Source organism: Callorhinchus milii, unplaced genomic scaffold (genome assembly GCF_018977255.1).
Source record: "Callorhinchus milii isolate IMCB2004 unplaced genomic scaffold, IMCB_Cmil_1.0 Scaffold1, whole genome shotgun sequence".
NCBI lineage: Eukaryota > Metazoa > Chordata > Chondrichthyes > Chimaeriformes > Callorhinchidae > Callorhinchus > Callorhinchus milii.
In genome coordinates this window covers 72,256,168-72,267,467 of record NW_024704742.1, presented here as the reverse complement: position 1 = coordinate 72,267,467, position 11,300 = coordinate 72,256,168, and the positions used below count along the sequence as shown (strand labels likewise).

The 11,300-nt window shown below is 47.5% G+C and overlaps 1 protein-coding gene and 1 non-coding gene across 4 annotated transcripts in view; both read left to right on the top strand.

Moving 5' to 3' along the window:
• The first annotated feature begins 680 nt into the window (after window positions 1-680).
• The window catches only part of LOC103188540 (mucin-5AC), a 48,155-nt gene continuing 37,535 nt past the window's right edge, over window positions 681-11,300 (top strand). For all 3 annotated transcript variants that reach the window (XM_042338037.1, XM_042337998.1, XM_007908577.2), the window contains exons 1-7: window positions 681-1,071; window positions 1,733-2,481; window positions 3,865-3,932; window positions 4,846-4,986; window positions 6,203-6,334; window positions 6,506-6,546; window positions 10,524-10,591. In XM_042338037.1, the coding sequence (XP_042193971.1) occupies window positions 1,007-1,071; window positions 1,733-2,481; window positions 3,865-3,932; window positions 4,846-4,986; window positions 6,203-6,334; window positions 6,506-6,546; window positions 10,524-10,591 (1,264 nt within the window). In that variant the 5' untranslated portion in view covers window positions 681-1,006. The remainder of the gene's footprint in view (window positions 1,072-1,732; window positions 2,482-3,864; window positions 3,933-4,845; window positions 4,987-6,202; window positions 6,335-6,505; window positions 6,547-10,523; window positions 10,592-11,300) is intronic.
• Window positions 10,956-11,093, top strand: LOC121850800. Its single transcript, XR_006085774.1, has one exon. It is a non-coding gene; the product is annotated as a small nucleolar RNA SNORD94 (small nucleolar RNA).

Below are 11,300 nucleotides of genomic sequence, written 5' to 3'. Positions count from 1 at the left end.
GTCTTTTATCGTTTGTTTCTTGCAGGACTGGGATCGTCACAACAAAACATCTATCCACAATGACAGCTGCCGGCTTTTGCTCAAAGAGTGAGGATTTAAGTTTGGATTTCATTGGGTTATTAATGGAGGGGGCTTTCTTTTTCATGCATTTCAATTGTGAAAATATTTATAAGTAGCTTTGAAAAGTATTAGATCAATTCTTAGTTTACAGTAAATATTGTAAACGTTCTGCCTTTTTCTCCAATATTCTTCTTTCTAAATTACATCTTAACTTTTGTCCTTGGTTTTCTCTCAATTGTTTGAGATAAATCTGCACGCCCAGTCTTGTTTATTCCCCTCCTTTGTGTGATTTTTACAGTACTATTTTCAGTTATCTTCCTCACCATGAATAGTTGAAGCTGAGTCCATAATATTAATAATAATCCTTGCATTTGATATAGCGCCTTATCACGTCTTTGCAACGTCTCAAAGCGCTTCACAGAATATACTTGAATTGATTGTATACTTTGCAGCCAATTGCACACAGCAGTGTGAGTGACAATTATTATTTTTTTTGAAGGATTATTACCCCGGTAAAGCGATCCACCAATTGACTAACAACCGGGTTCCTACTTACTGCTAGGTAAACAGAGGTGTGTGGAGTAAGGAAACTTGCCCAGCATTTCGCACTGTCTGGGAATCAAAACCACTAAACTACAGATTCCATAAGAGCTTTTAAAAGGGAATGGATTAATGTAAGTGAGGGAAATGTTAAATGGTTAGGGGAGGAGGAGACCAGGGACTGGCATGAGTAAATGGCTCCAGTAGGGAAGCTAGCACACACTATGACCAAATGACCTTGCTCTGTACTGTACACATACTGTTATTCTATAACAATTGAGTAATCTGGGCACAGGGATTAAGACTGCTGTTGCCAAGATGTTGTGTAGATAATTGAAAGAGTGATCAGCGGTTTGCCTCACAGGTTTGCCTCACACCATACTGCAGGGTGCTTCAGTCACTCCACATGAATTCAAATGTTTTGTCTTACAGATATCCAGATTGGAATCCAGATGCTATTCCTCCAACAAAGTAAGTTTTATTATGAAATCAAACTTTTCTCATTGGGGAATTAGCTGGAGGCAGGGCTGGGGTTAGGGTGGGTTTTCTAAACTGGATGAACATTCTCTGGCACTGAGTAATTTAGTAACCATTTTGGGCAAGAGTGGAGCATTGGTCCATGCAACAAGAACAATTGGGCTAGGTAGCATCTTTACTACTCCTGGGTCCACTCTCTGCTCCTTGTACATCGCCGGTGGAGCACGGAGGTATTGTTTCCAAAAGCTGGAAACATGGAAACGTACATCCACGATTAGTCACACAATCAATGCAGTCACTCCCGCACATGTGCTGTGAGTTTATATTCCAACCTCACTTCCACCTGACTCTCAGATAGTTACTAAGGTGGTTGCTATGGCTGGTTTGGTTCCTGATTCAAAACTTCTCTTTAGAGGAAGTCCCCATTTTGTGTAGACATCTTCCCCATTCCAATTACCACATACAGTTCCACCTACCACGTACAGAATGGAAGCGGTGGGCTGGGGTGTGATGATCAATAATATAATAGTTTTCCTGATGTTGAAGTAGTATTGTGTTTTTTAAATTGATACATTTCTTGCACAAAAGCGTTCTCACTTTTACTGTTTAACCGTGATCCAAGCTGAAGGAAATGTATTTGATTGTTTACCAATAGGGATGATCTGGCGAAAAAAGAGAAAGAGGCTGCTGCTGCGGACGTAGCCCTCTTGTCCTCCGGCTCCGGGCGCATGAGTCCAAAGCATTTGAGTCCCAGAAGATCCGGTTCCAGACATCTCAGCCCACACAGATCCAGCCCCAGGCGAAGTCCACACAGGTCCAGCCCCAGGCGAATGAGCCCATACAGATCACGGAGCCCCAGACGTCTGAGCCCACATAGATCGAGGAGTCCCAGACACTTTAGTCCACACAGGTCAAGGAGCCCTAGACGTTTTAGCCCACATAGGTCAAGGAGCCCCAGGCGTTTTAGCCCACATAGGTCAAGGAGCCCGAGACGTTTTAGCCCTCATAGATCGAGGAGTCCCAGACATCTGAGCCCATACAGGGGCAGCCCTAGACGTCTGAGCCCAAGGAGATCAAGTCCCAGACGTTCTAGCCCATACAGAGGCAGACACAGTCCTCATCGCTTGAGCCCTTACAGGTCCAGGATCAGTCCACGACACTCAAGCCCACATAGGTGCAGAGCCAGTCCTCGGCGCTTGAGTCCACATAAGTCCAGGGCCAGCCCAAAACGCTCCAGCCCGCACCAATCCAAGTCAAGCCCACGCCACTCCAGTCCAAAGCGCAAACCTCAGAAGGAATCCAGTTCCAAGCATACAAGCCAGAAGCCTGCAAACCAGAAGTCTTCAAAAGTGGCTGGCCACACAGCGAGGCCTGCGGCCTCCAGTGAAGCAAAGAGCACTGAAGGTAGAGTACAGTAAACCTCACATAAGTCATATGGGACCATATATTTAATATCACTTATGTAAAGTAATGTATAAGTCAGATTTTATATGAATTACACATCATAAATAGACAAGTACTGTCTTGGCTGGTGACATTAAAGCAAGGTTTCTGTACCATGTGTAACCTAGGCATATTAAAGCTATGGTAGCCCACTCTTTCCATATACAGTACTGCGTAGTACTGTACCTCATGTGCAGAAAACATGTACTGTCTAATGAATGGCACAACCAAAAGGATTTCAAAATCAAATTGTTTTGATAGAATATAAACTCTTATTAAAGAACTACAGTACTAACACTGTAATTGAATTATCAATCACTTTTTAAGAAAACATTAAGTCAGACATATACCCTCAGTCCACTCTGCCTGATCTCCCTCATTCAAATTCTGTGGCTTCAAATCAAATTTCCTTTTTAATTTAGGATTTGACTCGCAAAATTGGAGAATTTGGTACTTGTCCTGATAGGTGCTTGTTACTAATTTGCATTTAGCTGGGGTATCTGCATTGCCTGATATCATAATCTCTGGTCAACACCTTGTCTTCCATACTTGTTCACTGTTTTGTACTGTGCACTCGGTCCTTCAGAATTGCAGACAGTAAATGCGCATGACGGGTGGGGACTTAGGTTCCTGTGATTGCCTCCCATGAAGCACTGAATATGCTGCTTCATGCTGTAACACATTTTCTGTTTGAGGTAGGGGCAGGAAACAAAATTTTGACCCGGCAAGTGCAGTAGCGGCGTTACAAGTTACTCGGTACGATAAGGGCATGTAAACTTAAATGGATTTAATAGGAAATTCAGCGGGACTTGGGTGGATGTAAGACTTGGGCCATTATGCGATTGATACAGATCAGATTTATGCAAGTTTTACTCCATTAATGAATGTGATGATTCAGAAATTAAACTCCAGTCTAATGTAGGCTGGTAAGGACGTCCATTAGCTATAGATTGACCTTGCTTGTGAAGAAGGTAAGCTTTCTTGCAAATGAAGACAGTGCACACAGCACAACAACAACAAGATTACATTTGTATAGCACCTTTCACGTCGAGAGGACGTCCCAAGGCACTGGACAGTGTACAGCATTTCAGACCCGAGCTGGGGTTGGTGGGGGAAGGGAGAGGAAGGGGGATGGCATGGTCTTGAGGCGGGACTTGAAGGAGGCTAAGGAGGGGGCGAGGCAGAGTGACTGGGAAACCACTGTAGCATGGGAAACCATTTCTTCTCATTTTGGTACAGTAGGGAAAGGAAATCAACCTTAAATGTAATGGCTGTTTAAAAACATTCTTTATACACAAAAATAGAACTCATTCTTTCAATGGTTGTTTGTGTCGTGTCTTCCAGTGCGTGCTGCCGCCTCAGTGCAGAAACCTGCTCAGCAAGCTGCCCAGAAAGAGACTAGTGTCCAACAGGTCAGTGTCTCTGTGGGGAATGAAGAAAGGAAGGGACAGAATTAATGTGTAATGTGTGTAATTACTGGGCCTGTGTGTCATGCGGTGTGTGTAATTACTGGGCCTGTGTGTCATGCGGTGTGTGTAATTACTGGGCCTGTATGTCATGTGGTGTGTGTAATTACTGGGCCTGTATGTCATGTGGTGTGTGTAATTACTGGGCCTGTATGTCATGTGGTGTGTGTCATTGCTGGATGGGCCTGCATGGGATGTCATAGAATCATACAGCACAGAAAGAGACCATTCGGCCTATGCTATGATTTGTAAATTTACATATTTTGTGCACAATTGAAAAAAATCACTTTTCCAGAGGTAATAATCCCTTCAAAAAAAATTAATAATAATTTTGTCACTCACTCCACAAGAGTTTATGGGACTGTTGTCCGCAATTGGCTACCATGTTTCGCCACAAAATATACAGTCAATTCAATTTAGAGTATATTTTGTGAAGCGCTTTGAGACGTCTTGAAGATGTGATAAGGCGGTATATCGTGAAGTCCTGTAGCTCAGTGGTTAGAGCACTCGCCTTGCAAGCGAGAACCTGGGTTCAGTTCCAGGCAGAGGGCGAAACTTTGGGCAAGTTTCCTTACTCCACACACCTAATAATCCTCCAAAACAAAACAATAATAAATTGGTCATTTTCAATCCACGACTGTTTGTGGGACATTGCTGTGCGCAATTGGCTGCCGCGTTTCACCCACAAATATACAGTCAATTCACTTTACATTCTATTCTGTGAAGCGCTTTGAGACGTGAAAAGCGCTATATCAAATGCAAGGATTATTATTATATCAAATGCAAGGATTATTATTATTGTCTGTTGTAATCTTGCACCTGAAAGCAATGAACTCTGTTTTTTGCTCACTGTCTGAAGGAGGAAGCAATGAGGAAGACCGGGCGTGTGGTTCACCTGACTGACCTGCCCCCCGATGGCTACACACAGAAAGATGTCTTAAAGCTGACCCAGCCATTCGGGAAAGTCACCTCCATTAAGCTGTTGCGCTCAAAAAATGAGGTAATGAAACGCAGATCAACTGGTTGTGTGTTTGCTTGCATGGGAGCAGGGTAACGTGGAATGCTAACGTGGTGCGACAGCATAGATCAGACACCCGATCAGAAATTATCCAACTCTCCAGCAGCCGGGCAGGGTTTGTGCACAAAAACAACAGATTACATGTGTATAGCGCCTTTCACGTCAAGAGGTCCAAGATATTAAAGCAGTCAAGAGTTTAGGGCCCAAGCAGGGGGTTGGGATTAGGAGCGGTGGTGGCAGGGAGGGTAGAGTTAGGAGGGTGGTCGAAGATGCGGTCGCAGAGGAGGATCTTGACGTGCCTTGAAGGAGACAAGGGAGGGAGCATGGTGAAGGAAATGTCGGATGGAGTTCCAAAGGTGGGGCCAGAGAGCCTGAAGGCTCGAACGCAGATTGTGGGTGTTCGGGCGGGGGACGTGGCAGGCCGGAGCCTGCTGAGCGGAGGGCGTGGACAGGTTGATATGCTGGTAGCAGGTTACAGAGATAGGAAGGTGCAAGGCCGTGGAAGCTTTGAAGGCGAGGATGAGGATTTTTAACTCTATCCTCTGGGGCATGGGGCCAGGCAAGGTTGGGGATGGGGAAGGCAGAGCGAGTCATGGCACGGATGTGGGATAGAAGTTGCCGTGACGGTCAAACAAGATGCCAAGGTTTCAGACTGGCTCAGTGAAGTGGAGTGTGCATGCATGAATAGTGATGCTGCCAGTGCCCGAGGTGAGGAGGCGCTGACAGGAGCCAATCAAGAGGGCCTCAATCTTGTTGTCCTTAAACTGGAGCCCTTAGCTCTCATCCTGGACTTGATGTCTGTCAGTTGTCCTGGAATCGAAGATGGAGGCAGAGAAATAGAGTTGGGTGTCATCCGCAATCATGTGGAAGTTAACCCCATATCTGCGTATGATATCACCAAAAGGGAGCGTGTAGATGTTGAAGAGGAGGGGACTGAGGACAGAGCCCCGAGGAACGCCACATAAGATGGTGGTGGGGGCTGGAGGAGAAGCACATTGGAGTGGGGACTATGGGGGGAGGGTCTGAGGTCTGTGTGGGGGTTGGGAGTGGGGCCAGGGTCTGGGGTGGTGGGTGGGGCAGTCTGGATGCATGGGGCAGGAAGTAACCCTGGGCAGAGTGTGTTGTGCTGGGGGAGGGAGATCGAGGAAAATACAAGTGTAGATTTTGGAACCCTGGGTTTGTGCCCTGTTTGCTACAGGCTTTCCTGGAGATGGCCTTCAAGGAGGCAGCAGTGGCTGTTGTGGAGTTTTATAGCATCACACCAGTGGAGATCAACCACCGGCAAGTCACCATGATGCTGCTCGGCAAGAAGAAGGAGGTTGCTAAGCTGGTAAGGAATGTCTGGCAAGACCGCAGGCAGCGTGAATATACCGGAGCGAGAGATTAGAGCAGCCTGTGTCAGCCCGTGTGTCTGTGAAAGTGTGTCTGTGTTGTGTACGAGAGCTTGCGGTCATATAAAATTAGCTACTGTAAAATATTTAACTTTTTTTTTCCTAATTAGGGTCTAAAGGAGGAACCAAAGAGCCAGGAATGCTCTGCACAGTAAGTCTGGTTATTTACAACTTAGTGATGGGTTTTGTGATCCTGGCCTCCAGGGAAAGGCTGGTAATGTCAAGTTAAAATGGGAATGTTGCTGTGAGAGACGGGAGGAATTGTGGTGTAAAGCCTCAGGTGGTATTTGGGAAAGGTGGATTATTATATTTTATGGAAGTTTTGAGGCTTGAAATCCACTTTAAGATCATTTGTCTTAAATTTAGGAGTTGTGGCAATTCTTCAATTAATAATCATAATTCTTGCATTTGGTATAGCGCCTTATCACATCTTCAAGACGTCTCAAAGCGCTTCGTAGAATATACCGTAAAGTGAATTTACTGTATATTATGTGGGCGAAACACGGCAGCCAGTTGCACACAACAATATCCCACAATAGTCGTGGATTGAGTGACCAAATTGTTATTTTATTAATTATTAATGATTTTATTATTAATTCTTTCTAAATTAGGAATCTAGTTTAAAAAAAACTGGAAAACCAGCTTCCAAACTCAAATTAAAAAATCTTAATTTTTAGTTAAGGTTGTCCTACAACAACAACAACAACAACAAGATTCCATTTATAGGGCGCCTTTCACGTCGGGAGGACATCCCAAGGCGCTGTACAGTTGGGTCAGGACCCGAGCAGGGGGGAACATGGTCAGGGTGAGGGGAGGGAAGGGAGGGGGGAGGGGATGGTCGGAGAGGGAAGGCTGAGGAAGGGCGACGGTCAAAGAGAAAGGTCTTGAGACCGGCCTTGAAGGAGGAAAGGGAGGAAGCGTCGACGGCACTGGGGATAGAGTTCCAGAGCCTCGGGCTGAGAGGCTGAAGGCCCGGCCACCGATGGTAGGGCGGTTGGGGCGGGGGATGTGGAGCAGACTGGAGCCAGAGGAACGGAGGGTACGGGCAGGTAGGTAGGGGGATAGTAGGTCAGAGAGGTAGGAGGGAGCGAGACCGTGAATGGCCTTGTAGGTGAGGGTGAGGATCTTGAATTCGATCCTCTGGGGGATGGGGAGCCAGTGGAGGCGAGCGAGGGTGGGAGTGATGTGGTCGCGAAGCCTGGTGCGGGACAGTACACGAGCTGCAGAGTTCTGAATGACCTGCAGTGTGGAGGGAGGTGCCGGGAAGGCCGGCGAGGAGAGAGTTCCCATAGTCCAGCCTTGAGGTGATAAAGGCGTGGACCAGAGTTTCAGCCGCGTGAGGGGTGAGGTAGTGCCGTAGTCTGGCGATGTTTCGGAGGTGACGGAAGGTGGTGCCAGTTGTGGCGCGGATATGAGGAAGAAAGGACAGCTCAGGGTCGAACAGAACCCCGAGGTTCCTGACTGCTTTGAGAGGTGGAGAGTGCAGCCTTGGATGCTGATGCTGTCAGCGCCTGAGGTGCGGAGGCGCTGACGTGAGCCAATCAGGAGGGCCTCAGTTTTATGCACGTTGAGCTGAAGAAAGTTGTCTCTCGTCCAGGACTCGATGTCGGACAGGCAGCTGTCAGGACATCGGTGGTCGTGGAGTTGAGAGTAGAGGAGGAAAGGTAGAGTTGGGTGTCACCGCATACATGTGGAAGTTAACTCCATGTCTGCGGATGATGTCACCACAGGGGGAGCATATAGAGGGTGAAGAGGAGGGGACCGAGGACAGAGCCCTGAGGGACACCGCACGAGACAGGACTAGGTGGAATTCCATGCCATTAGAGTCCTGTAATGTTGTGGTTAGAGCACTCGCAAGCAAGAGGACCTGTGTTCGATTCCCGGGCAGGAGAAACAGTAGGCAAGATTCCTTACTCCACATGCCTCTGTTTACCTAGGAGTAAGTAGGAACCCGGTTGACAGTCAATTGACAAATCGCTTTTCCATGGGTAATAAACCCTTACAAATAAATAAATAATGATAAATTCATGACTGTTTTTTGGGACACTGCTGTGCGCAATTCTGCCGAGTTTCAACAACAAGAACAACAACAACTTGGATTTATATAGCTCCCTCCACGCCGGATGGCGTCTCATAGTGCTTCACAGTAACGGATCCCAGCGCCGAGTCAGGGGGATAGGGAGGAAGAGTGTCATCCACATACATGTGGAAGTGTACCCCATGTCTGCAGATGACATCCCGAAGAGGGAACATGTAGATCAGAAAGAGGAGGGGGCCAAGGATGGATCCTTGGGATACCCACAGGTAACTGGGTGAGAGTGGGAGGAGAAGCCGTTTGTGCAGATGTACTGCTGGCAGTTTGTGAGGTAGGACTTGAACCAGGCGAGTGCGTTCCCGCTGAGGTGAATGACGGAGGAAAGGTAGTGGAGGAGGATGGCGTGATCGACTGTCGAACGAGGCAGAGAGGTCCAGGAGGACAAAGGCAGAGGGAGCTCTGGTCACAGATAGAGAGGATGTCATTTGTTACTTTCACAAGTGCAGTCTCTGTGCTGTGGGCGGAAACCGGACTGGAGGGTTTCGAAGAGGGAGTGGGAGAAGAGGTGTTTGCGGAGTTGATTTGCAACAACAGATTCTAGGACTTTTGCGAGGAAGGGCAGGTTAGAAATAGGGCGCTAGTGGCTGGGGTTTGAGGGATCTAGGGAAGGTTTTTTGAGGAGGGGGGTGATGACAGCAGTTTTAAGGGGGACACGGAGTGATCCGGAGGAGAGGGGCTGGTTGATGACATCAGCCAGTAGTGGGCAGAGGAGGGAGAGCTGTGTAACCAGCAAGTTGGTGGGGAGGGGGTCAAGGCAGCAGGTGGTTGGTTTCATTGAGGTGATGGTGGGTGAGAGGGAGGAGGGAGAGATGGGGAGGAAGGAATGTAGGATGGGGGTCATGGTAGGAGCTGATGATGGGGAGGGTGAGGGGACAGAGAGGGCATGATGGTGGGTGACAAGAGGCAGGTGGATGAGGCTGCCTGGCGGATGTTGTGTATTTTAGATGAAAAGAAGTCCACTTGCACTTGGCATTGGATAATATGAAGATTGAGGAGGCCTGTGGGGGGAGCACGGAGGAGGTAGTGGGTGGTGGGGAAAAAAGGATTTTAGGGCTTTTAGCCTCCAAGATGATGTTGGAGTAGAGGGCCGTTTTTGCACTTGTCAAAGAACGGCGGTAACTGTGGAGATGTTCGAGCCACAGTTGGCGGTGAACTATCAGGCCAGTTTTCCGCCATCCGTGCTTAAGCAGTGGGTTTGGGTTTTTAGGCAGTGGAGATGGTTGTTGTACCAGGGGGATCGGGTGGGTTTGGATATGGTCCTGGATTTCAGGGGGACGAGGGAGTTGAAGGTGGAGGAGAGGCGATCATGGAGCAGCTGGACCGCTGCTCCAGCATCTCCGCGGATAGAAGATTTGACCCACAAAATATTTCACCCTCAAAATATAGTCAATTCACATTACAGTATATTCTGTGAAACGCTTTGAGATGTCTCGAAGATGTGATAAGGCACTATATCAAATGCAAGGCTTATTATGTGGCCTCAAGTGGACAAATGCTGCAATCAGCAAGAGAACTGATGGCAGATATCCATCCATATTTTTCTGACACCCCTTTCTTACATGTTCTTTGCTCCATGTTTCTTCTGAGCATTATTGCTGAGATTGGAGGCTCAGGAGCTGAACTTGAATCTGTCACCACTTTCACCATGTAGTGCACGTGCCACCGGCGTTAACTTTTAGCACAGACTCCAAATGGATGTGGGGCAGGGACTCTGTACATTCTGTCAGCATGGAAACAGGCCATTCGGTATAATTAGTCCTTGCTAATGTTTACCCTCCACATAAGTCTCCACCCATTCCTTTGCTAATTCTATTGGTTTCCTTGCCTAGTGGAATTCTCAGCCCTACAGGCCTAAATGGTATCAAACTGTAAACAATGATAGGAGTGAGGGAGGGGAACTCATCAGCAGATCAGCACTCAACACTTACACAGGGTAATGATGACCAGTGCCAAGATGGCTTGAGGAAACTGCTTGTTTTAGGTTGGGGCTAAAAGAGCATATCTAATATTTCCTTTTTCTCTGCCTTTTTTAGGAAAGATGTAGCCCTTTTAGAGGCGAGTGGTGACTTACAGGACACAACAGAAACTTCAACTGATATTGGTAATTATTGGATGGAGAAAGCTTCTGTAAAGTCTCTCATTAATGAAATCTTCAGTACATGGGAGGGGCATGATTCTGTGGTAATTGCTAATGATTAAATCCAGATCCTCTGATTGCAGTAAGACGGTGGGTGGGAGGTGGGTGGCGGGTGTTACTGTGTGTTGTAATAGGACGGGGTGGGGTGGGGGCGGGTCTCTTGCCGGGTTTGATTCCTGGCAGGACAAAACCTTGGGCAAGTTTCCTTATTCCACTTCCCTGATAATAATCCCTCAAGAATATTTCAGTCACTTTGTTTGTTCAGTAACTAGTGATGTCTCTGATCCCAGTGTGGTGAGAGCTGAGCTGTTCTGTGTACCTTGTGTTTCTGGCAGTGATGATTGGCGCAGGGGTACTTACCTCAGCTGGATAATGGGAGCTGAGTGCTTGCGTCTTCTGCTCAGCCTACGTGTGGTGGGCTGATCAAGGAGCGTCTGCACGAGAAAAACGCCTATATCTGAGCCAGGGCTGCTGAGAGACCGCGTGAGATTTGTTTGAAGGGAAATGCAGAATTAACAGAAACTGAGTGTGAGGAATCCCTGCTGCCAGTCTGCATCTTGAGTCCTGCCGATGAGCCAGGGTAGTGGTGCTGATCCTGTTCACATGATTCTTACTGAACTGCTTCCCCAGTTCTCCTTCCTGGTTCCGTGCTTATGTCCGTGCAGCAGAAGGG